General features: G+C 63.9%; 2 protein-coding genes across 3 annotated transcripts; both read left to right on the forward strand.

Moving 5' to 3' along the window:
* Positions 1–3,771, forward strand: NAT8 (N-acetyltransferase 8 (putative)). Its single transcript, XM_085577403.1, has 3 exons — positions 1–544; positions 592–751; positions 1,558–3,771. Exon 3 carries the CDS (start codon positions 1,566–1,568, stop codon positions 2,223–2,225), a length of 660 nt encoding a protein of 219 aa, XP_085433529.1. The 5' UTR covers positions 1–544; positions 592–751; positions 1,558–1,565; the 3' UTR covers positions 2,226–3,771.
* Positions 3,772–4,168: 397 nt separating this feature from the next.
* On the forward strand, positions 4,169–24,803 carry VPS16 (VPS16 core subunit of CORVET and HOPS complexes). Of its 2 annotated transcripts, XR_014954584.1 has the most exons (26): positions 4,169–4,358; positions 6,013–6,101; positions 6,184–6,278; positions 7,629–7,757; positions 9,453–9,597; positions 9,916–10,031; positions 10,913–11,035; positions 11,780–11,835; positions 12,402–12,491; positions 13,754–13,848; positions 15,256–15,332; positions 15,423–15,554; positions 15,626–15,753; positions 15,832–15,867; positions 17,318–17,426; positions 17,502–17,636; positions 17,715–17,823; positions 18,221–18,318; positions 19,006–19,110; positions 20,225–20,302; positions 21,649–21,818; positions 21,896–21,992; positions 22,703–22,806; positions 23,902–24,285; positions 24,327–24,419; positions 24,515–24,803. XR_014954584.1 is itself a non-coding variant. In XM_077782673.2 (24 exons), exons 1-24 carry the CDS (start codon positions 4,306–4,308, stop codon positions 24,047–24,049), a joined length of 2,517 nt encoding a protein of 838 aa, XP_077638799.1. In that variant the 5' UTR covers positions 4,169–4,305; the 3' UTR covers positions 24,050–24,803. The 2 variants fall into 2 exon arrangements, 1 of the variants encoding a protein (XP_077638799.1); XM_077782673.2 differs by having other exon boundaries at positions 23,902–24,803.
* The last annotated feature ends 370 nt before the right edge of the window (positions 24,804–25,173 follow it).

Genomic DNA, 25,173 nt, shown 5'->3' on the forward strand with positions numbered 1-25,173 from the left:
CCCGCGCCTGCGCCACCGGAGCGCCGCCAGCCCCGCCCGCCGCCGGCCGGGCTGCGACCCCCAGAGCCCCGGACCCGGGACCCCAAAATCCCGGACCCGGGACCCCCAAAATCCCGGACCCGGACCCCCAAAAATCCCGGACCCGGGACTCCCAAAATCCCGGACCCGGACCCCCAAAATCCCGGACCCGGGACCCCAAAATCCCGGACCCGGGACCCCCAAAAATCCCGGACCCGGACCCCCAAAATCCCGGACCCGGACCCCCAAAAATCCCGGACCTCCAAAAATCCCGGACCCGGACCCCCAAATCCCCCCGACCCGGGACCCCCAAACCCCGGACCCGGGACCCCCAAATCCCCCCGACCCCTGATCCCAGCCCCACCGAGCGATCCGGGCTGCGACCCCCAAAAACCCGGACCCGGGACCCCCAAAAACCCGGACCCGGGACCCCCCAAACCCCCCGGACCCCCTATCCCAGCCCCGCCGAGAGATTCGGGGTGCGGCCCCCAAACCCCCGGGACCCCTCAAACCCCCCGGACCCGGAGCCCCCCAAACTCCGCCGGAGCACCCCGAAACCCACCGGACCCGGAGCCCCCCAAACCCCGCCGGACTCCCCGATCCCAGCCCGGCTGAGCGCCGGGCTGGGGGTGCGGGAGACAGAGACCCCCCAAAAACTCCCCCGGGGGGTCACCGAGCCCCCCCCGGTGTGCCCCGGGCCCGGTTGGAGCGGCGGCAGCGGCGGGAGCAGCAGGTGAGGGGGGGGGTGCGGCCGGCCGCGAGGGGTTTGGGGTTTTTTTGGGGGGTGGGGGGGGGTTTGGGGTCGGGCATCCTCCGCAGGGAGGGGTTTGGGGCGTTTTTGGGGACCCCCTCGCTGTGTCCACCCATCCTGTGCCCTCCTGTCCCCCTCCTGTCCCCACTTGTCCCCTCCCGTCCCCTCCCGTCCCCTCCCGTCCCCGTGCCCACCCCGGGGCCCTTTGCCCACTCGTCACGGGCACACCTCGGTGCCCACGCTCTGCCCACCTTTGCCCCGGCTCCCGGTGAGCGCCAGGGTGCCAGGCAGGAGGAGGGGACACCCCCAGATCCCGCAGTGTCCCCCCTGTGCCCGCTGCCCACGCTGCCCGCCCCGGCTGTGCCAGGTAAAGCCCCTGCCCAGGGATGGGTCTGGGGGTCTCCATGCATGGCACTGCCCTGGCCCCCTGTGCCAGCCCTGGGATGGGTCTGGGGGCACACTGGGGGTTGGCACCACCCTAACCCCCTGTGCCATGCCAGGGATGGGTCTGGGGGTCCCTGTGAGGGTGGGCATTGCCCTGACACCCTGTGCCACCCCAGGAGTGGATCTGGGGGTCCCCATGTATGGCACTGCCCTGTCCCCTTGTGCCACCCCTGGGATGGGTGTGGGGGCACCCCAGGGTCCCTGTGAAGGCGGGCACCCTCTAACCCCCTGTGCCACCCAGGGATGCGTCTGGTGACTCTCTATCCACCCCCAACCCCCCTTACCACCCCAGTCCCCCTTTCCCCCTTGGCACCGCCCTGACCCCGGCCCGTGCCGCCCCGCAGGTGCCGCCATGGCGTCGCTGCGCATCCGGCAGTACCAGGAGCGGGACTTCGAGGCCGTGCGGGCGCTGTTCGCCCGCGGCATCCTGGAGCACTCGCCGGCCGCCTTCCGCCACGCGCTGCGGGCGGCGCGGGTGCGCCTGGCGCTGCTGGCCGTCTTCGTGGCGGCGCGGGCGGCCGCCGGCTCCTGGCTGCTGGGGCTGGGCGCCCTGGCGCTGGCGCTGGCGCTGCTCTGGGTGCTGCTGCGCTCCATCGGCGCCGAGTACGTGCGCCAGGCGCTGGGCACCGACCTGTGCGACGTGCCGGGCACCTACCTGCGCTCGCCCGACCGCCGCTTCTGGGTGGCCGAGGAGGACGGCGCCGTGGCGGGCATGGTGGCGGCGATGCCCGCGGGCCGCGGCGAGCTGGAGCTGAAGAGGATGTCGGTGAGCCGCGAGCACCGGGGCCGCGGGCTGGCGCCGGCGCTGTGCCGCGAGGTGTTGGCGTTCGCCCGCGCCCGTGGGTACGGCGCCGTGGTGCTCTCCACCTCCGTGGTGCAGGTGGCGGCGCAGCGGCTCTACGAGGAGCAGGGCTTCCGCAGGGTGGGCACCTCGTACCCCTCGCTGCTGGGCACCCTGCTCAACTTCCAGATCTTTCACTACCGCTGTGATTTGGGGCATGGCGATAAATAGGGCGCCGGTAGGGGCCGAGGGTTCGGCGTGGCAGCGTCGACCTGGCACTGCCAGCCCGGGGATGTGAGGCATCGCCGCAGCGCTGCCGTGGTGCCCGAACCCCGGCAGCGCCGCTGCCCGTGAAGCCTGGCACCGCTCCGGCACCCCAAACCCGGCCCCGGGATGTGACCCCAGCGCCCCGACCCCAACCCTGGCACAGCCGCAGTGGCACAGCGCCACAGTCCCAGGACATGGAGCAGCACCTTGGCACCCCAGCCTGGCAGTGCCTTGGCACGGTGACACCAGGACGTGTGGCACTGCCTTGGCACCCCAGCTGATGATGCCCTGGCAGGGTGACACCAGGACTTGTGGCACCACCTCGGCACAGTGACACCAGGACATGTGGCACCGCCTCGACACGGTGACACCAGGACTTGTGGCACCGCCTCGACACGGTGACACCAGGATGTGTGGTACTGCCTTGGCACCCCGGCTGATGCTGCCCTGGCAGGGTGACACCAGGACGTGTGGCACCACTTTGGCACAGTGACACCAGGACGTGTGGCACTGCCTTGACACGGTGACACCAGGACATGTGGCACCGCCTTGACACGGTGACACCAGGACGTGTGGTACTGCCTTGGCACCCCGGCTGATGATGCCCTGGCAGGGTGACACCAGGATGTGTGGCACCACCTCGGCACGGTGACACCAGGACGTGTGGCACCGCCTTGGCACCCCGGCTGATGCTGCCCTGGCAGGGTGACACCAGGATGTGTGGCACCACTTTGGCACAGTGACACCAGGATGTGTGGCACCGCCTCGGCACGGTGACACCAGGACATGTGGCACCGCCTCGGCACGGTGACACCAGGACTTGTGGCACCGCCTCGACACGGTGACACCAGGACGTGTGGCACTGCCCTGGCACGGTGACACCAGGATGTGTGGCACTGCCCTGGCACGGTGACACCAGGACATGTGGCACCGCCTCGACATGGTGACACCAGGACATGTGGCACCACTTTGGCACGGTGACACCAGGACGTGTGGCACTGCCTCGGCACGGTGACACCAGGACATGTGGCACTGCCTTGACATCCTGGCTGATGCTGCCCTGGCAGGGTGACACCAGGATGTGTGGCACCACTTTGGCACGGTGACACCAGGATGTGTGGCACCGCCTCAGCACGGTGACACCAGGACATGTGGCACCGCCTTGGCACGGTGACACCAGGACTTGTGGCACCGCCTTGGCACGGTGACACCAGGACGTGTGGTACTGCCTTGGCACCCCGGCTGATGCTGCCCTGGCAGGGTGACACCAGGACGTGTGGCACCACTTTGGCACAGTGACACCAGGACATGTGGCACCGCCTTGACACGGTGACACCAGGACGTGTGGCACCGCCTTGGCACCCCAGCCCCGGTACTGCCACCACAGCACTCCAACCCTGGCACGCGAAGCGCTGCCATGGCACCCCCATCCCCTGGCACGGGGGGCACCCCCCTGGCTCTTCCTTGGTTTCCAGCAGCAGGAAATAAAGAGAGAGCTGTGGGAACAGTGCGTGTGCCAAGGGACACCGTGGGGCATGGGGACATCCCCGGGGGCACAGCGGGCACTGAGCGAGACGGGACAGCTTGAGGGACACCTCTGGGGACAGGGGACATCGTGGGGAACTGGGAACACACTGGGGGACGACAGAACTTTTGGGGGAGAGGGCAAATTTTTGGGGACAGGCGACACTGCGGGGGACAAGGCCTGTGCCCTCACCCAAGATGGCGGCGGTTCCCTTTTCTCGGCGCCCTCACCCAAGATGGCGGCGGTTCCCTTTTCTCGGCGCCCTCACCCAAGATGGCGGCGGTTCCCGTTTATCGTTGCCCTCACCCAAGATGGCGGCGGTTCCCCGTTCAGCTGCCCGTCCCCTCACCCAAGATGGCGGCGCCCAGCCCGGCATCACGGCGCGACGCGCGGGGCGTGGCGCGGTGAGGGAAGCGCCGGGACCGCCGGGTCCCGGTCCCGGTCCCGCTCTTGATCCCGATCCCGGTGCCGGTGCCGGTTCCCCTCGGCCCATCCCCGTGCCCCCGTCCCGGCGGCGCCATGGATTGTTACACGGCCAACTGGAACCCGCTGGGCGAGGAGACCTTCTACCGGTGAGGGGCGGCGGCGGCGGCAGCGGCCCGTGGGTGCTCGGGGGTCCCGGGGCGGTTCGGGGGTCCCGGGGGGGGTTCGGGGGTCCCAGGGCCTCTCGTGGTGCCCGTGGATTTGGGGCTGGGTGCTCGGGGGTCCCGGGGATGGCTGAGGGGGCTTAGGGTGGTCCTGGGGTGGGCTGGGAGGAGGGTCCCGAGGGCTGCTGGGGGGTCCTGAGCTGGCCCCGGCTCCTCGGGGGGTTTTGGGGAGCCCTGGGGGTCGGGGGGGTTCCTGGGGTGTCCGTGGATCGCAGGGCTCCGGGGCTCTGGGGGGTGTCCCAGGGCTGGTTTGGGGTGGGCATCGAGTGTGGCTCTGCCAGACCTGGACCTGCTGCAGGTCTGTACGTCCATCATCTGTCCATCTGTCCATCCATCCATCATCCATCCATCCATCCATCATCCATCCATCCATCCATCATCCATCCATCCATTCATCCATCCATCATCCATCCATCCATCCATCATCCATCCATCCATCCATCCATCCATCCATCCATCCATCATCCATCCATCCATCATCCATCCATCATCCATCATCCATCCATCCATCCATCCATCCATCATCCATCCATCCATCCATCATCCATCCATCCATCCATCCATCCATCATCCATCCATCCATCATCCATCCATCCATCCATCATCCATCCATCCATCCATCCATCCATCCATCCATCCATCCATCCATCATCCATCCATCCATCCATCCATCCATCCATCCATCCATCCATCCATCATCCATCCATCCATCCATCATCCATCCATCCATCCATCATCCATCCATCCATTCATCCATCCATCATCCATCCATCCATCCATCATCCATCCATCCATCCATCCATCCATCCATCCATCCATCATCCATCCATCCATCATCCATCCATCATCCATCATCCATCCATCCATCCATCCATCCATCATCCATCCATCCATCCATCATCCATCCATCCATCCATCCATCCATCATCCATCCATCCATCATCCATCCATCCATCCATCATCCATCCATCCATCCATCCATCCATCCATCCATCCATCCATCCATCATCCATCCATCCATCATCCATCATCCATCCATCCATCCATCCATCCATCCATCCATCCATCCATCCATCATCCATCCATCCATCATCCATCCATCCATCCACCATCCATCCATCCATCCATCCATCCATCCATCCATCCATCCATCATCCATCCATCATCCATCCATCCATCATCCATCATCCATCCATCCATCATCCATCCATCCATCATCCATCCATCATCCATCCATCATCCATCCATCCATCCATCCATCCATCCATCCATCCATCCATCATCCATCCATCCATCATCCATCCATCCATCCATCATCCATCCATCCATCCATCCATCCATCCATCCATCCATCCATCATCCATCCATCCATCCATCCATCATCCATCCATCCATCCATCCATCATCCATCCATCCATCATCCATCCATCATCCATCATCCATCATCCATCCATCCATCCATCCATCCATCCATCATCCATCATCCATCCATCCATCATCCATCCATCATCCATACATCCATCCATCATCCATCATCCATCCATCCATCATCCCTCCTCCATCTCTCCGTGTCCCACAGGAAGCTGGAGCTCTACTCCATGGAGTGGGGGCTGCGGGAGGACCTGCGGGACTGCGTGGTGGCCGCTGCCCCGTACGGGGGTCCCATAGGTGGGTGCAGCCCCCCGAGCCCCCGTCCCCGGGCCGGGCCTGTGCCACCCACGGCTCAGGGACCGTCCCCTCCTTGTCCCAGCTCTGCTGAGGAATTCCCGGCGGGACAAGACCCCCGGCGCCCGCCCGCTCCTGGAGATCTACTCGGCCTCGGGGCTGCTCCTGGCCAGTGTCCCGGTGAGCCGGGGGGACGGAGACCCCGGGGTTGGGGGACAGGGGGCCTGGCATGGAAGGAGAGGATGGGATGGGTTTGGAGCAGGAGGATCCTTTCACTGCTGGTGAAGGATGGAAGGAGAACATGGGATGGAGTTTGAAGCAGAAGGATCCTTCCTCTGATGATGGGGGGTGGAAGGAGAAGATGGGATGGAGTTTGGAGGGTTTGGAGCAGGAGGATCCTTCCTCTCATGATGAGGGATGGAAGGAGAAGATGGGATGGGATTTGGAGCAGGAGAATCCTTTCCCTGCTGGTGAGGGATGGAAGGAGAAGATGGGATGGGATTTGGAGCAGGAGAATCCTTTCCCTGCTGGTGAGGGATGGAAGGAGAAGATGGGATGGAGTTTGGTGGGTTTGGAGCAGAAGAATCCTTGCCCTGCTGCCCAGGGATGGGACAGGAGGATGGGATGAGGACAGGAGCCACAGGAACATTGTCCATCCCCCCTGCCTGGGCTGAGGGGACATGGGGCAGTGGAGGACAATGCCAGGACAATGCCAGGACTGCAGGGACCTGCAGAGCCAGGGCAGGTGGAGTGTTGGACGTCTGGATGGGGTGTCAGTTCTCTGGATGAGGTGCTGGCCCTCTAGATGAGGTGTTGGACGTCCAGGTGAGGTGTTGGACCTCCAGGTGAGGTGTTGGACCTCTGGATGATGTGTTGGACCTCTCGATGAGGTATTGAACCTCCAGTTATTGTTTTGGACCTCCAGTTAGGGTGTTGGACCTCCAGTTGGGGTGTTGGACCTCTGGATGATGTGTTGGACCTCTGGATGAGGTGTCAGTTCTCTGGATGAGGTTTTGGACTTTTGGATGAGGTGTTGGACCTGCAGGTGAGGTGTCCAAGCTCTGGGTGAGATGTTGGACCTGTGATGAGGTGTTGGACCTCTAGGTGAGGTGTTGGACCTCTGGGTAAGGTGTTGGACCTCTGTGTGAGGTGTCAATTCTCTGGATGAGGTTTTGGACTTTTGGATGAGGTGTTGGATGTCCAGGTGAGGTGTTGGACCTCTGGATGAGGTGTCAATTCTCTGGATGAGGTTTTGGACTTTTGGATGAGGTGTTGGATGTCCAGGTGAGGTGTTGGACCTCTGGATGAGGTGTCAATTCTCTGGATGAGGTTTTGGACTTTTGGATGAGGTGCTGGACCTCCAGGTGAGGTGTCCAAGCTCTGGATGAGGTTTTGGACTTTTGGATGAGGTGCTGGACCTCCAGGTGAGGTGTCCAAGCTGTGGACAAGCTGTCAGACACGGGCCACCTCAGGGGTGTCCCTGGAGGTCCGTCCCTGGCCCGGGGCTGACCCTTCCCGTGCCATGGGCAGTGGAAGAGCGGCAGCCTGGTGCACCTGGGCTGGACGGCGGGCGAGGACCTGCTGTGCATCCAGGAGGACGGGACCGTGCTGGTCTACAACATCTTCTGCGAGTTCCAGAGGCACTTCAGCATGGGCAACGTGAGGGAACGGGATTGGGATGGGATTGGGGTGGGATTGGGATGGGATTGGGATTGGGGTGGGATTGGGATGGGATTGGGATGGGATTGGGATGGGATTGGGATGGGATTGGGATTGGGGTGGGATTGGGATGGGATTAGGATGGGATTGGGATTGGGATGGGATTGGGATGGGATTGGGATGGGATTGGGGTGGGATTGGAATGGGATTTGGGATGGGATCGGGACAGGATTGGGACGGGATTTGGATGGGATGGGATTTGGGATGGGATTTGGGATGGGATTGGGATGGGAGTTGGGATGGGAGTTGGGATGGGATTTGGGATGGGATTGGGATGGGATTGGGATGGGATTTGGGATGGGATTTGGGATGGGATTGGGATGGGATTGGGATGGGATGGGATTGGGATAGGATTGGGATGGGATTGGGGTGGGATTGGGATGGGAGTCGGGATGGGATTTGGGATGGGATTTGGGATGGGATTTGGGACGGGATTGGGATGGGATTTGGGATGGGATTGGGGTGGGATTGGGATGGGATTGGGATGGGATTGGGATGGGAGTGGGATGGGATGGGATTGGGATGGGATTGGGTTGGGATTGGGATGGGAGTGGGATGGGATGGGATTGGGATGGGATTGGGATGGGATTGGGATGGGATTGGGATGGGATTTGGGATGGGATTGGGATGGGATTGGGATGGGATTGGGATGGGATTGGGATGGGATTGGGATGGGAGTGGGATGGGATGGGATTGGGATGGGATTGGGATGGGATTGGGATGGGATTGGGATGGGATTTGGGATGGGGTAGGTGGGAAGGGACCTCACAGCCCATCCCACCCCAACCCTGGGCAGGGACACCTTCCACATCCCAGCCTGGCCTTGGGCACTTGCAGGGATCCAGGAGCAGCCACAGCTCGCTGCCTGCCCCGGTGTCCCCGGTGTCCCCGTTGTGTCCCCGGTGTCCCTGGTGTTCCCGGTGTCCCAAGTGTCCCCATTGTGTCCCCAGTATCCCCAGTATCCCCAATGTCCCCAGTGTTCCCAGTGTCCCCAGTGTTCCCAGTGTCCCCATTGTCCTCGTTGTCCCCGGTGTCCCCCGTGCCCCCAGTATCCCCGGAGTCCCTGGTGTCCCTGGTGTCCCCCGTGTCCCTGTTGTCCCCGGTGTCCCCCGTTGTTCCCAGTATCCCCAATGTCCACGGTGTCCCTGGTGTTCCCGGTGTCCCCGGTGTCCCCCGTGCCCCCAGTATCCCCAATGTCCACGGTGTCCCTGGTGTCCCAGGCGCCCCCAGTATCCCCGGTGTCCCCAGTGTTCCCAATATCCCCGTTGTCCCCAGTGTCCCCATTGTCCTTGTTGTCCCCAGTGTCCCCCGTGCCCCCAGTATCCCCGGAGTCCCTGGTGTCCCCTGTGTCCCTGTTGTCCCCGGTGTCCCCCGTTGTTCCCAGTATCCCCAATGTCCACGGTGTCCCTGGTGTCCCAGGCGCCCCCAGTATCCCCAGTGTCCCCAGTGTCCCCATTGTCCCCATTGTCCCCGTTGTCCCCAGTGTCCCCGGTGTCCCCAGTATCCCCAGTGTCCCCAGTATCCCCGGTGTCCCCGGTGTCCCCATTGTCCCCGGTGTCCCCAGTATCCCCGTTGTCCCCAGTATCCCCAGTGTCCCCGGTGTCCCCAGTGTCCCCTGGCCGCCGTGTCCCGCAGGAGGTGCTGCAGAACCGGGTGCTGGAGGCGCAGGTTTTCCACACGGAGTTCGGCACGGGCGTGGCCATCCTGACGGGAGCGCTGCGCTTCTCCCTCGCCACCAACATCGAGGACCTCAAGCTGCGCCGCCTGCCCGAGGTCCCTGGTGGGTGTCCCCGTGTCCCCTTCTGTCCCCACTGTCCCCTCCGTGCTCCCTGTTCCCCTTCTGTTTCTCTGTCCCCACCATCCCCTTGTCCTTCTTTCTGTGTCCCTCTGTCCCCAATCCCCACTGTCCCCCTCGCCCACGTGCCCCTCTGGTTTGTCCCCACTGTCCACCCCGTTGTCCTGTGTGTCCCCTCCTTGTCCCACCACCCCTCGGTGCCCTCTGTCCCCAGTCCCCCTCTGTCTGTCCCCTCTGTCCCTCCCTGTCCCCTCCGTTCCCCCTGTCCCCCCGTGTCCCGGGGGTGTCACGCTGTCCCCGCAGGGCTGCAGAAGCCCCCGCCGTGCTGGGCCGTGCTGGCCCAGGACAGGGTGACCATGGTGCTGCTGGCCATGGGACAGGAGCTCTTCCTGCTGGACAACACCTCCTGCTCCGTGCTGGTGAGGCCATCTGGGACGGGGTGGCACTGTCCCCGCTGTCCCCAGTGTCCCCTGGGGTGTCCCCAGCTCCATCCCCTGTCCCTTGGAATGTCCCCAGCTCCATCCCCTGTCCCTTGGGATGTCCCCAGCTCCTTCCCCTGTCCCTTGGGATGTCCCCAGCTCCTTCCCCTGTCCCCTGGGATGCTCCCAGCTCCTTCCCCTGTCCCTTGGGATGTCCCCAGCTCCTTCCCCTGTCCCCTGGGATGCTCCCAAGTCCTTCCCCTGTCCCCTGGGGTGTCCCCATCTCCTTCCCCATCCCATGGGATGCTCCCAGCCCCTTCCCCTCCACTCTCCCAGGCACCAACATGGAAAAGATCCAAGGGCTGAGCGGGTGGGAGGGGACTCCCTGTCCTGCCCACCCCACTTGGGGGTCACTCCGAGGTCCCCATCAATGTCCCCCCATCCTGACCACGTCACTTGGGGTCACTCTAAGGTCCCAGTCAGTGACCTCCTGTCCTGACCACCCCACTTGGGGGTCACTCCGAGGTCCCCATTGATGTCCCCCCTGTCCTGATTATGTCACTTGAGGATGAGGTTCCCATTGGTTTCCCCCCGATCCTGACCGTGTCACTCGGGGGTCACTCCGCTGTCCCCATTGATGTCCCCCCTGTCCTGACTGAGTCACTCGAGTGTCACTCCAAGGTCCCCATCAGTGTCCCCGTGTCCTGACCGTGTCACTCGGGGTCACTCTGAGGTCCCAATGGTGACTCCCCTGTCCTGCCCACCCCTCTTGAAGGTCACACTGAGGTCCCCATCTCTGTCCCCCTGTCCTGCCCATGTCACTCGGGGGTCACTCCACTGTCCCCCTCGCTGTCCCCATCGCTGTCCCCCTGTCCTGGCAGACGCCCCCCGGGCTGAGCCCCTCGGCGGGGCCGTTCCTGCGCCTGGCCGTGTCCTTCACCCACCGGCACCTCGCCCTCTTCTCCGACTCCGGCACCGTCTGGATGGGAACGGCCTCGCTCAAGGTCAGCTGCCCCAAATCCCAAAAACCCCAAAAACCTCCCCTCCATCACTGGCCTACCCCAAAAACCCCAAAAACCCCAAATCCCAAAAACCCCAAAAACCTCCCCTCCATCACTGGCCTGCCCCAAAAACCCCAAAAACCCCAAATCCCAAAAACCCCAAAAACCTCCCCTCCATCACTGGCCTACCCCAAAAACCCCAAAAACCCCAAATCCCAAAAACCCCAAAAACCTCCCCTCCATCACTGGCCTGCCCCAAAAACCCCAAAACCCCAGAAACCCCAAAACCCCAAAAACCCCAAAAACCTCCCCTCCATCACTGGCCTACCCCAAAAACCCCAAAAACCTCCCCACATTCTCAATTCCCACACCCCCAATTCCCACATTCCCAATTCCCACATCCCCATTTCCCCACATTCCCAATTCCCCACATTCCCAGTTCCCACATTCCCATTTCCCACACCCCCAATTCCCACATTCCCAATTCCTACATTCCCAATTCCCACATCCCCATTTCCCCACATTGCAATTCCCCACATTCCCAATTCCCACATTCCCAATTCCCACATCCCCATTTCCCCACATCCCCATTTCCCCACATTCCCAATTCCCCACATTCCCAGTTCCCACATCCCCATTTCCCCACATTCCCAGTTCCCACATCCCCATTTCCCCACATTCCCAGTTCCCACATTCCCAATTCCCACCCAGGTGTGTCCCTGACCCCTCTCCTCTCCTCTCCCACAGGAGAAGTTCTGTGAGTTCAACACCGGCGTCCGCTCCCCGCCCAGGCAGATGGTTTGGTGAGCTGGGTGTCCCTGTCCCATTCCCTGTCCCATCCCTGTCCCATCCCCATCCCCATGTCCCTATCCCCATCCCTGTCCCATCCCCATCCCTGTCCCTGTCCCATCCCCATCCCTGTCCCTGTCCCTGTCCCCATCCCTGTCCCCATCCCCGTCCCTGTCCCCATCCCCATCCCCATCTCCATCCCCATCCTGTCCTATCCCAATCCCCATCCTGTCCCATCCCCATCCCCATCCCTGTCCCATCCCCATCCCCATCCCATCCCCGTCCCTGTCCCATCCCCATCCCTGTCCCATCCCCATCCCTGTCCCCATCCCTGTCCCCATCCCTGTCCCATCTCCATCCCCATCCTGTCCCATCCCAATCCCCATCCCTGTCCCTGTCCCATCCCCATCCCCGTCCCTGTCCCATCCCCATCCCTGTCCCATCCCCATCCCTGTCCCCATCCCTGTCCCATCTCCATCCCCATCCCGTCCCATCCCCGCCCCGTCCCTGCCCCTGCCCCCAGCTCCGTGGCACCCTCGGGTGTCCCCCCGGGGCCGGGGGCTGAGCCGGGCTCCCGCAGGTGCACGCGGCCCCGCAGCCGGCAGCGAGCCGTGGTGCTGGCCTGGGAGCGGCAGCTGATGGTGGTGGGCCACGCCTCGGAGAGCATCCGGTATCCTTTGGGGACAGGGGACACGCCGCGGCTGCTGCCACCCCCTCTGGCACCCACGCGGGGCCTCTGCTCTCCCACGGGATGTTCCCAGCCCCACAGGGACTCCCAGGTCCTTCTCTGTCCTGGGGGATGTTCTCAAGTCCTTTCCCCATCCCATGGGATGTTCCCAACCCCACAGTGGCTCCCAGGTCCTTCTCTTGTCCCATGGGATGTTCCTGCATCATTTTCTGTCCCATGGGATGTTCCCAAGTCCTTTCCCCATCCCATGGGACGTTCCCAATGCCACAGTGGTTCTCAGGCCCTTTCCTCATCTCATGGGATGTTCCCAACCCCACAGTGGCTCCCAGGTCCTTCTCTGTGCCATGGGATGTTCCTGCATAATTTTCTGTCCTGGGGAATGTTCCCAAGTCCTTTCCCCATCCCATGGGACGTTCCCAACCCCACAGTGGTTCCCAGGCCCTTTCCTCATCCCATGGGATGTTCCCAGGTCCTTTTTTCTTCTATGGGATGCTCCCAGGTCCTTTCCCTGTCCCAGGGGATGCTCCCAGCCCCACTCTGGATTCCAGATCCCTCCTGGGAAGTTCCCATGTCCTTCCCTTGTCCCATGGGATGTTCCCAGGTCCTTTCCTTTTCCCAGGGGATGGTCCCAAGGCCTTTTCTATCCCATGGGATGCTCCCAACCCCCAAAGTGGCTTCCAGGCCCTTTCCCCATCCCATGGGATGCTCCCAGGCCCTTTCCCCATCCCATGGGATGTTCCCAGGTCCTTCCCCATCCCATGGGATGTTCCCAGGCCCTTTCCCCATCCCATGGGATGTTCCCAGGTCCTTCCCCATCCCATGGGATGTTCCCAGGTCCTTCCCCATCCCATGGGATGTTCCCAGGTCCTTCCCCCATCCCATGGGATGCTCCCAGGCCCTTTCCCCATCCCATGGGATCTTTCTAGGCCCTTTCCCCATCCCATGGGATGTTCCCAGGCCCTTTCCCCATCCCATGGGATGTTCCCAGGTCCTTCCCCATCCCAAGGGATGTTCCCAGGTCCTTCCCCATCCCATGGGATGTTCCCAGGCCCTTTCCCCATCCCATGGGATGTTCCCAGGCCCTTTCCCCATCCCAAGGGATGCTCCCAGGCCCTTTCCCCATCCCGTGGGACACTCCCAGACCCTTCCCCATCCCGCAGCATTCCCGTGGCTCGGCGCTGTCCCGGCAGCTCCCGGCTTTTCCCCGGAGCCGTGTCCGTGCCCGGCCCTTAGCAGGAGCCCAGCTTTGTCCTGGATGAGGATTCCTTCCTGGTGCCCGAGCTGGACGGGGTCCGGATCCTCTCCCGCAGCTCCCACGAGTTCCTGCACGAGATCCCGGGTGAGCTCCCGCCCTCCTGGGACCTGGGAGCCTGGCACTGGAATTCCCACAGGAATCCTGGGGGTGCTCCATCCCTGGGAATGTCCAAGGGCAGGTTGGACATTGAGGCTTGGAGCAGCCTGGGATGGTGGGAGGTGTCCCTGGTGGGGGCACCTGGATGGGATTTAAGGTCCCTTCCCACCCAAACCAGTCCGGGATTCTGGAAACAGGCTGGGAGAGCTGGGAATGTTCCCCTGGAGAAGGGAAAATCCAGGGAATGCTCAGAGTCCCTGGAGGGGCTCCAGGAGAGCTGGAGAGGGACTGGGGACAAGGGACAGAGGGACAGGAGCTAGGGAATGGCTCCCACTGGGAAAGGGGAGCTTGGGCTGGGATCTTGGCAAGGAATTCCTGGCTGGAATGGAATTCCCAGATTTGCTGTGGCTGCCCCTGGATCCCTGGAGTGCCCAAGGCCAGGTTGGACAGACTTGGATCCATCTGGGATGGTGGGAACTGTTCCTGTCTGTGGATGGGGTAGAACCGTTGGGATTTAAGGTCCCTTCCCACCCAACCCATTCCACAATCCCAGTGCTGGCAGGGGGATCATGGAAGGAGACCGTGGAAGCTGCAGGGAGCTGGCAGGTCCTGGCAGTGGGATCATGGAAGGAGAGCATGGAAGCTGTAGGGAACTTCCAGGTCCTGGCTGGGATCATGGAAGCTGCCAGGTCCTGGCAGTGGGATGATGGAAGGAGACCGTGGAAGCTGTAGGGTACAGCCAGGTCCTGGCAGTGGGATCATGGAAGGAAACTGTGGAAGCTGTAGGGTACAGCCAGGTCCTGGCAGTGGGATCATGGAAGGAGAGCATGGAAGCTGTAGGGAACTTCCAGGTCCTGGCTGGGATCATGGAAGCTGCCAGGTCCTGGCAGTGGGATGGTGGAAGGAGACCGTGGAAGCTGCAGGGAGCTGCCAGGTCCTGGCAGTGGGATCATGGAAGGAGAGCATGGAAGCTGTAGGGAACTTCCAGGTCCTGGCAGTGGGATCACGGAAGCTGCCAGGTCCTGGCTGGGATCACAGAAGCTGCCAGGTCCTGGCAGTGGGATGATGGAAGGAGACCGTGGAAGCTGCAGGGAGCTGCCAGGTCCTGGCAGTGGGATCATGGAAGCTGGCAGGTCCTGGCTGGGATCACAGAAGCTGCCAGGTCCTGGCAGTGGGATGATGGAAGGAGATCATGGAAGCTGCAGGGAGCTGCCAGGTCCTGGCAGTGGGATGATGGAAGGAGATCATGGAAGCTGCAGGGAGCTGCCAGGTCCTGGCAGTGGGATGATGGAAGGAGATCATGGAAGCTGCAGGGAGCTGCCAGGTCCTGGCAGTGGCTCAGGTGCCACCCCCGGGCTGGAGCAGCCCCCAATCCGTGCTGTCCCGTCCCTGCAGAGGCCAGCCAGGAGATTTTCCGCATCGCCTCCATGGCTCCGGGCGCGCTGCTGCTGGAGGCGCAGAAGGAGTACGAGGTGAGCCCCATTCCGGGAGAGCCCTGCCCGGCTGGGATTCCAGGAATTCCCAGACATTCCCAGGCTTTCCCCATTCCCCTTTTCCTGCAGAAGGAGAGCCAGAAAGCCGACGAGTACCTGCGGGAGATCCGGGAGCAGCAGCTGCTCCCCGAGGCCGTGGGCCAGTGCATCGAGGCCGCGGGCTACGAGCACGAGCCCGACACGCAGAAATCCCTGCTGAGGGTGAGCCAGCAGCAGCAGGGGGAGGAGGAGGATGAAGCTGAAGGATTTTCCCTGATTCTCTGATCCCACAGGCAGCTTCATTTGGGAAGTGTTTCCTGGATAAATTCCCCCCGGAGGGGTTCGTGCGGATGTGCCAGGACCTGCGGGTCCTCAACGCCGTCCGGGACTACCAGATCGGGATCCCGCTCACCTTCACGCAGTATCCTCCAGCCCGCAGTGGGGTCGGGGCGTTCCCGGGGCTCCTGTGATCCCAAATGTGCCTTGACTGTCCCTGCAGGTACAAGCAGCTCACCATCGAGGTGCTGCTGGACAGGTGAGAGCCCCACGGCTCCCCCGGGAGCATCCCCGGCCTTCCCGTGGCTCCCAAATTCTCCGTGCCACGGTCCCTGTGCCGATATCCTCATCCCGTGTTGCGTATCCCAAAATCCCCATCCTGCATTCCTCGTCCTAAGGTTCCCACCCCACATTCCCAATCCTAACTCCCCCATCCCAAATTCCCCATCCTGCAATCCCCGGCCCACATTCCCCCTCCATGTCCCTCCTGATGTCCCTGTCCCCACAGTGTCCCCTGTCCCCCCGTGTCCCCTGTGCCTCCTGTGTCCCTTTTTCCCCTGATCCCTTCATGTCCCCTGACCCCTCTATGTCCCCAGTGAAGTGCCTGTCCCCCCCATGTCCTTGTCCCCCTGTGTCCCCTGTCCCCCTGTGTCCCCTTTTCCCCTGACCCCCCTCTGTCCCCCTGATGTCCCTCTCCCCCTGACCCCTCCATGTCCCCACTGATGTCCCTGTCACCCCAATGTCCCTGTCACCCTGACATCCCTGTCCCCCCTGATGTCCCTGTCCCCCCATCATGTCCCTGTCCCCCCACATGTCCCTGTCCCCACCCGATGTCCCTGTCCCACCCTGATGTCCCTGTCCCCCCCAATGTCCCTGTCCCCCCCCGATGTCCCTGTCCCCACAACATCCCTGTCCCCCCCGACATCCCTGTCCCCCCAGTGCCCCTGTCCCCCTTTGTCCCTTTTTCCCCTGACCCCTCCATGTCCCCTGACCCCTCTATGTCCCCGGTGAAGTCCCTGTCCCCCCCATGTCCTTGTCCCCCTGTGTCCCCTGTGCCTCCTGTGTCCCTTTTTCCCCTAACCCCTCCAAGTCCCCCTGGTGTCCCTGTCCCCCCTGACCCCTCCATGCCCCCCTGATGTCCCTGTCCCCCCAACATCCCTGTCCCCCCGATGTCCCTGTCCCCCCTGACCCCCCCATGCCCCCCCGATGTCCCTGTCCCCCTGACGTCCCTGTCCCCCCAATGTCCCTGTACCCCCTGACCACTCCATGCCCCCCTGATGTCCCTGTCCCCCGTGACCCCCCCATGCTCCCCTGATGTCCCTGTCCCCGCTGACGTCCCTGTCCCCCGACATCCCTGTGCCCCCCTGATGTCCCTGTCCCCCCCGATGTCCCTGTCCCCCCGGTGTCCCTGTCCCCCTGTGTCCCTTTTCCCCCCCATATCCCCCTGACCCCTCCATGCCCCCCCGATGTCCCTGTCCCCCGACATCCCTGTCCCCTCGATGTCCCTGTCACCCTGTGTCCCTTTCCCCCCCATATCCCCCTGACCCCTCCATGCCCCCCTGTTGTCCCTGTCCCCCCCTGATGTCCCTGTCCCCCCGATGTCCCTGCCCCCCCTGATGTCCCTGTCCCCCCCCGATGTCCCTGTCCCCCCAATGTCCCTGTCCCCCCGATGTCCCTGTCCCCCTGACGTCCCCGCCCCGTGTCCCCAGGCTGGTCCTGCGCCGCCTGTACCCTCTGGCCATCCGCATCAGCGAGTTCCTGCGGCTGCCGGAGATGCAGGGCGTCAGCCGCATCCTGGCGCACTGGGCCTGCTACAAGGTGAGGGGACACCCCGGGGACACCCCCCGTGCCACCTCGGGGACACCTGGGGGACGCTCCTCGCCGTCCCCGCAGGTGCAGCAGAAGGACAAGTCGGACGAGGAGGTGGCCCAGGCCATCAACCAGAAGCTGGGGGACGCGGCGGGCATCTCCTACTCGGACATCGCCACGCGCGCCTACGACTGCGGCCGCGCCGAGCTGGCCATCAAGGTGGGCTGGTGGCCCGGGGGAGGGGACGCCGGGTGGCACTGCCACCCCCGGGTGACGCCGCCGTCCCCCCCGGGGCAGCTGCTGGAGTACGAGCCCCGCAGCGGGGAGCAGGTGCCGCTGCTGCTGAAGATGAAGCGGAGCAAGCTGGCCCTGGGCAAGGCCATCGAGAGCGGGGACACCGACCTGGGTGAGGGGACAGCGGCGGCCTGCGGGGGGGTTGGGGGTTTGGGGGAGGTTTTTGGGGCTCTGGGGGAGCCTTTTGGGGTCTGGGGGAGCCTTTTGGGGCCATTTTGGGGGTTGGGAGAGCACCTTGGGAATGTTTTGGGGTCTGGAGGAGCCTTTTGGGACCATTTGGGGGTCTGGGGGAGCCTTCTGGGGCTATTTTGCGGTCTGGGGGAGCCCCTTGGGACCATTTTGGGGTCTGGGGGAGCCTTCTGGGACTGTTTTGGGGGTTGGTCCCTGTCCCCATATCCCTGTCCCCTGTCCTTTTCCCTGTCCCTGTCCCCATGTCTCCATGTCCCCATGTCCCCATCCCTGTCCCCATGTCCCCATCCCTGTCCCCATGTCCCTGTCCCTGTCCCCAGTGTACACCGTCGTGCTCCACCTCAAGAACGAGCTCAACCGCGGCTCCTTCTTCATGACCCTGCAGAACCAGCCCGTGGCACTGAGCCTGTACCGCCAGGTGAGGGACCCTAAAAACCTCCAAAAACCCCCCAAAATCCCCCCAAAACCCCCTGTGACCCCAAAACCCCAAAAACTCCCCAAAAACCCCTGAGAGCACAGCCTCTACCGCCAGGTGAGGGACCCTAAAAATCCCCCAAAACCCCCCAAAATCCCCCCAAAACCCCCTGTGACCCCAAAACCCCAAAAACCCCTGAGAGCACAGCCTGTACCCCAGGTGAGGGACCCTAAAAATCCCCCAAAAACCCCCAAAATCCCCCCAAAACCCCAAAAACCCCTGAGAGCACAGCCTGTACCGCCAGGTGAGGGACCTAAAAACCCCCCAGTGACCCCAAAACCCCAAAAAACCCTGAGTGACCCCAAAAACCCTTGAGTAACCCCGAAAACCCCTGAGTGACCCCAAAAACCCCTATGTGACCCCAAAAATGCCTGACACCACAGTCTGTACCACCAAGTGAGGGTTAGAGAACCCAAAGATGTCCCCTTGACCCCAAAGTTGTCCCTTGACCCCAAAGGCATCCCCAAAACCCCAAAGGTGTCCCTTGACCCCATGGGTGTCCCCTTGACCCCAAAGTTGTCCCTTGACCCCAAAGATGTCCCCAAAACCCCAAAGGTGTCCCCTTGACCCCAAAGATATCCCCAAAACCCCAAAGGTGTCCCCCTGACCCCAAACGTCCCGTCCCCGCAGTTCTGCCGGCACCAGGAGCGGGAGACGCTGAAGGATTTGTACAACCAGGACGACAACCACCAGGAGCTGGGCAACCTGCACGTGCTGGGGGGCTACAGCCAGAGGGTCAGCGGGGTTGGGATTTGGGATTTGGGATTTGGGATGGGGGAATTGTGGGGTTTGGGTGTGGGAATGTGGGGTTTGGGGAGGTTTTGGGGGTGCTCAGGGGGTTTTGGGGGCCTCAGGGGGTCACCAGGAGCTGGGCAACCTGCACGTGCTGGGGGGCTACAGCCAGAGGGTCAGAGGGTTTGGGGTCTGGAGTTTGGGATTTGGGGTTTGGGATTTGGGATGGGGAATTGTGGGGTTTGGGATGGGGAATTGTGGGATTTGGGGGGGTTTTGGGGGGTTTTGGAGGGGCTCAGGGTCACCAGGAGCCGGGCAACCTGCACGTGCTGGGGGACTACAGCCAGAGGGTCAGCGGGGTTTGGGGTCTGGGATTTGGGATGGGGGAACTGGGTGTGGGAATGTGGAGATTTGGGGTTTTGGGCGTGCTCAGGGAGTTTTGGGGGGCCTCAGGTGGTCACCAGGAGCCGGGCAACCTGCACGTGCTGGGGGGCTACAGCCAGAGGGTCAGTGGGGTTTGGGGTCTGGGATTGGGATTTGGGATGGGGGGAATTGTGGGGTTTGGGTGTGGGAATGTGGGGTTTGGGGAGGTTTTGGGGGTGCTCAGGGGGTTTTGGGGGTGCTCAGGGTCAGCAGGAGCTGGGCAACCTGCACGTGCTGGGGGGCTACAGCCAGAGGGTCAGAGGGTTTGGGATTTGGGATTAGGGGAATTGTGGGGTTTGGGATGGAGGGAATTGCCCCTCTGTCCGTGCCGTATCTCCATGTCCGTGCCGTGTCCCTGTGCCATGTCCCCATGTCCCTGTGTACGTGCTGTGTCTATGTCCCCGTGTCCCTGTGTCCCCATGTCCCCGTGTCCATGCCGTGTCCCCATGTCCCTGTGATATCCCCATGTCCCCATGGTGTCCCCGTGTCCCCATGGTGTCCCCGTGTCCCCATGTCCCTGTGTCCTCATGATGTCCCCGTGTCCGTGCCATGTCCCCATGTCCCCGTGTCCCCACGATGTCCCCGTGTCCCCACGATGTCCCCATGTCCCCGTGTCCCCACGATGTCCCCGTGTCCCCGTGTCCCCACGATGTCCCCGTGTCCCCACGATGTCCCCATGTCCCCGTGCCCCCAGCGGATCGAGGGCCGCGTGGCCGCCCTGCAGAGCGCCCTGGATGAGTTCTACAAGGCCAAGAACGACTTCGCTGCCAAGGTGACAGTGCCCAGGGGACACCAGGGACAAGGTCACAGCGCTGGCTGTCCAGGGGCATGGCTGGCATGGGGACACCGAGGCTGGCACGGGGACATCGAGGATGGGGCGGGGCTGGGACCCGGGGCTGGGACAGGGACCCCAAAGCTGGGACAGGGACCCCAAAACTGGGATGGAGACCCTGGGACTGGGACAGGGACCCTGGGACTGGGACACGGGGCTGGGACAGGGACATCAAGGCTGGGACAGGGACACTGGGACTGGGACAGGGACCCCAAAGGTGGGACAGGGACCCCAAAACTGGGATGGAGACCCTGGAACTAGGACAGGGACATCGAGGCTGAGACAGGGACCGGGGCTGGGACAGGGACACTGGGAGTGGGCCAGGGACACGGAGGCTGGGCCAGGGCAGGGCTGGGGACACTGAGGCTGAGACAGGGACACTGGGACAGGGACACTGGGACAGGGACACTGAGGCTGAGACAGGGACATCAAGGCTGGGACAGGGACTCTGGGGCTGGCCCAGGGACATGGAGGCCGGGCCAGGGACTTTGAGGCTGGGACAGGGACCCTGGGCCTGGGACAGGGACCCCAAGGCTGGGACAGGGACCCTGAGGCTGAATAGGGGAAGGGGACCTTAGGTCTGGGCTGGGGACATTGAGGCTGGGACAGCCACCACAAGGCTGGGACAGGGACATTGGGGCTGGGATAGGGACACTGGAAATGGGACAGGGACCCGGGGCTGGGACAGGGACACTGGAACTGGGACAGGGACCCCAAAGCTGGGATAGAGACCCTGGGACAGGGACCCTGGGACTGGGACAGGGACCCCAAAACTGGAACAGGGACCCCAAAACTGGGATGGAGATCCTGGGGCTGGGACAAGGACCCACAGGTTGGGACAGGGACATTGGGGCTGGGACAGGGACCCAGGACTGGGACAGGGACATCGAGGCTGGGACAGGGACCCTGGAACTGGGACAGGGACCCTGGGACTGGAACAGGGACCCCAAAACTGGAACAGGGACCACAAAACTGGGATGGAGACCCTGGGGCTGGGGCAGGGATCCAGGACTGGGACAGGGACACTGAGGCTGGGACAGGGACCCTGGAGCTGGGACAGGGACTCTGGGGCTGGGACAGGGACCCCAAAGCTGGGACAGGGACCCTGTGGCTGGACTGGGGACACTGAGGCTGAGACAGGGACATCGAGGCTGGGCCAGGGACTTCAGGGCTGGGAGAAGGACTCTGGGGCTGGACCAGGGACATGGCGGCCGGGCCAGGGCGGGGCTGGGGGGGACACCGAGGCTGTGCCAGCCACCCCGGATCTGTCCCCGCCGTGTCCCCAGGCCACGGAGGAGCAGATCAAGCTGCTGCGGCTGCAGCGGCACCTGCAGGAGGAGCTGGACAAGCCCTACCTGGACCTGTCCCTGCACGACACCGTGGCCACGCTGATCCTGGACGGGCACCACAAGCGCGCCGAGCAGCTCTACCGGGACTTCAGGATCCCCGACAAGAGGTGGGGACGGGCTCCGGGGGGGCACGGGGGGCTCCAGGGGCAGCCCCGACCCCCCGTGCCCCCCACGCCGTGCCCAGGTACTGGTGGCTGAAGATCAACGCCCTGGCCACCCGCGGGGACTGGGAGGAGATGGAGAAGTTCTCCAAGAGCAAGAAGTCGCCCATTGGGTACCTGGTGAGGGTTGGGCTGGGTTGGTCAACCCCTCGTTGTCCTCCCGGCATCTTCCTCCCCTTCCTCCCAATCCCACTTGTCCCATCCTCTTCCTCCTCTTCCTCCCAATCCCACCCTCCCATCCTCTTCCTCCCCATTCCATCTCTCCCATCCTCTTCCTCCCCTCTCCAGCCCCTCCCCCTGCCCTTCCCCACCTCTCCCTGCCCTTCCCCACCTCTCCCATCGTCTTCCTCCCCTCCCTGCCCTCTCATCGTCTTCCTCCCAATCCCAGTTCTCCCATCCTCTTCCTCCCAATCCCACCCTCCCATCCTCTTCCTTCCAGTCCCACTTCTCCCATCCTCGTCCTCCCCTCCCTGCCCTTCCTGTCCTTTTCTTCCTGTCTCCAACCCTCCCCTCCTCGTCCTCCTTCTCCAGCCCTGCCATCCTTGCCTTCCCATCCTCTTCCTCCCCTTTCCACCTCCACCATCCTCTTCCTCCTGTCTCCCACTCTCTCTTCCTCTTCCTCCCTCTCCATCTCTCCATCCTCTTCCTCCCCTCCCTGCCCTCCCATCCCCTTCCTCCCAATCCCACCCTCCCATCCCCTTCCTCCCAATCCCACCCTCCCATCCTCTTCCTCCCCTCTCCAGCCCCTCCCCCTGCCCTCCCTCCCCTCTCCCTGCCCTTCCCCACCTCTCCCTGCCCTCCCTCACCTCTCCGTGCCCTTCCCTCCCCAGCCCTTCGTGGAGGTGGCCGTGAAGCACCACAACCGCTACGAGGCCAAGAAATACACGCCCCGCGTGGGGCCCGAGCAGCGCGTCAGGGCCCTCGTGCTCGTGGGGTGCGTGGGGGACACCCGGGGGACACCCAGGGGTGGGGGGACATCCTCGGGGTGGGGGGGACACCCAGGGGACACCCTTGGAGTGGGCGGGACACCCAGGGGACAGTCTCGGGGTGGTGGGACAGCACCGAGCAGCCATGTCACCTTGCTGTCCCCTCGCTGTCCCTGTCCCCTTGCTGTCCCCTCACTGTCCCTGTCCCTGCTGTCCCCTCTGTCACTGTCCTGTCCCCGCTGTCCCTCCCTGTCCCCGTTGTCCGCTCTGTCCCTGTCCCTGCTGTCGCTGTCCCCGCTGTCCCCTCTGTCCCTGTCGCTGTCCCCTCTGTCCCCGCTGTCCCCTCTGTCCCCTCTGTCCCTGTCCCCGCTGTCCCCGCTGTCCCTGTCCTGTCCCTGCTGTCCCTCCCCGTCCCCGCTGTCCCGTCCCCGCTGTCCCTGTCCCCTCACTGTCCCTCCCTGTCCCCCCTGTCCCCGCTGTCCCTGTCGCTGTCCCCTCTGTCCCCGCTGTCCCTCCCTGTCCCTGCTGTCCCACTGTCGCTGTCCCCGCTGTCCCCTCTGTCCCCTCTGTCCCTGCTGTCCCACTGTCGCTGTCCCCGCTGTCCCCTCTGTCCCCGCTGTCCCCTCTGTCCCCCCTGTCCCCGCTGTCCCTGTCGCTGTCCCCTCTGTCCCCGCTGTCCCTCCCTGTCCCTGCTGTCCCACTGTCGCTGTCCCCGCTGTCCCCTCTGTCCCCTCTGTCCCCTCTGTCCCCTCTGTCCCCGCTGTCCCCGCTGTCCCCTCTGTCCCCGCTGTCCCTGTCGCTGTCCCCTCTGTCCCCTCTGTCCCCTCTGTCTCCTCTGTCCCCGCTGTCCCTGTCGCTGTCCCCTCTGTCCCCTCTGTCCCCGCTGTCCCCTCTGTCCCCTCTGTCCCCTCTGTCCCCGCTGTCCCTGTCGCTGTCCCCTCTGTCCCCTCTGTCCCCTCTGTCCCCTCTGTCCCCTCTGTCCCCGCTGTCCCTGTCGCTGTCCCCTCTGTCCCCGCTGTCCCCTCTGTCCCCTCTGTCCCCTCTGTCCCCTCTGTCCCCTCACTGTCCCTCCCTGTCCCCGCTGTCCCGCTGTCCCCGCGCAGGGAGCTGGAGCAGGCTGCGGAGGCGGCTCTGGAGCGGCGCAGCGAGGCCGAGCTGGGGCTGGTGCTGGCGCGCTGCGAGCCCGGCCCGGGCGGCGACGGCCTGGCTGAGCGGCTGGGCCGGGCCCGCGCCCAGCTGCTGAGGAAGTGACCGGGACAGCGACAGCGGGGACAGGGAGGGACAGAGGGGACAGAGGGGACAGGGAGGGACAGAGGGGACAGCCCTGGGGACAGCCCTGGGGTGGCACTGTCCTCTGGGGACAGCCCTGGGGACAGCCACAGGAACACCTGCAGTGGCACTGTCCTCTGGGGACAGCCCTGGGGACAGCCCTGGGGACACCTGCAGTGGCACTGTCCTCTGGGGACAGCCCTGGGGACAGCCCTGGGGTGGCACTGTCCTCTGGGGACACCCTTGGGGACACCTGCAGTGGCACTGTCCTCTGGGGACAGCCCTGGGGACAGCCCTGGGGTGGCACTGTCCTCTGGGGACAGCCCTGGGGACAGCCACAGGAACACCTGCAGTGGCACTATCCTCTGGGGACACCCCTGGGGACAGCCCTGGGGACAGCCCCGGGGTGGCACTGTCCTCTGGGGACAGCCCCGGGGACACCTGCAGTGGCACTGTCCTCTGGGGACAACCCCGGGACAGCCCCGGGGTGGCACTGTCCTCTGGGGACAGCCCTGGGGACAGCCCCGGGGACACCTGCATTGGCACTGTCCTCTGGGGACACCCCTGGGGTGGCACTGTCCTCTGGGGACAGCCCTGGGGACACCCCTGGGGTGGCACTGTCCTCTGGGGACAGCCCCGGGGACACCTGCAGTGGCACTGTCGTCTGGGGACAGCCCTGGGGACACCTTGGGTCCCCTCCCTGCCTGTGCAATAAAGAGCTCTGTGCCCTCTGTCACCCGTGTCACCTGTGTCACCTCTGTCGCCTGTGTCACCTGTGTCGCCCGTGTCGCCTGTGGCACCTGTGTCACCCATGTCCCTGTGTCACCCATGTTGCCCATGTCACCCGTGTCACCGAGGGGCCGTGCGGGCTCTGGGGACACCGGGGGGTGGCAGGGGACAGTTGGGGACACAGCGGGGTGCAGGAGCGGTGGCAGGGCTCTGGAAGGGCAGGGCCCTGCGTGTCCCCAAGGGTACTTGAGGGGACACTGGGGGGACATTGGGGGGACACTGAGGGGACATTGGGGGTCCCAGGGGGACATTGGGGGACAGTCCCTGGAGGGACGTTGAGGGGACACTTGGGGGACATTTAGGTGACATTTAGGGAA

Source organism: Lonchura striata, chromosome 4 (genome assembly GCF_050655825.1).
Source record: "Lonchura striata isolate lonStrDom1 chromosome 4, ASM5065582v1, whole genome shotgun sequence".
Taxonomy (NCBI): domain Eukaryota; kingdom Metazoa; phylum Chordata; class Aves; order Passeriformes; family Estrildidae; genus Lonchura; species Lonchura striata.

Bases quoted from the DNA above. Each gene is read 5' to 3' on its own strand.
- VPS16 (XM_077782673.2), top strand. From the start codon at position 4,306: ATGGATTGTTACACGGCCAACTGGAACCCGCTGGGCGAGGAGACCTTC. The intron at 11,836-12,401 runs GTGAGCTGGGTG...GGGCTCCCGCAG, and splicing joins CCGCCCAGGCAGATGGTTTG to GTGCACGCGGCCCCGCAGCC. The intron at 15,555-15,625 runs GTGAGCCAGCAG...CTGATCCCACAG, and splicing joins CGCAGAAATCCCTGCTGAGG to GCAGCTTCATTTGGGAAGTG.
- NAT8 (XM_085577403.1), top strand. From the start codon at position 1,566: ATGGCGTCGCTGCGCATCCGGCAGTACCAGGAGCGGGACTTCGAGGCC.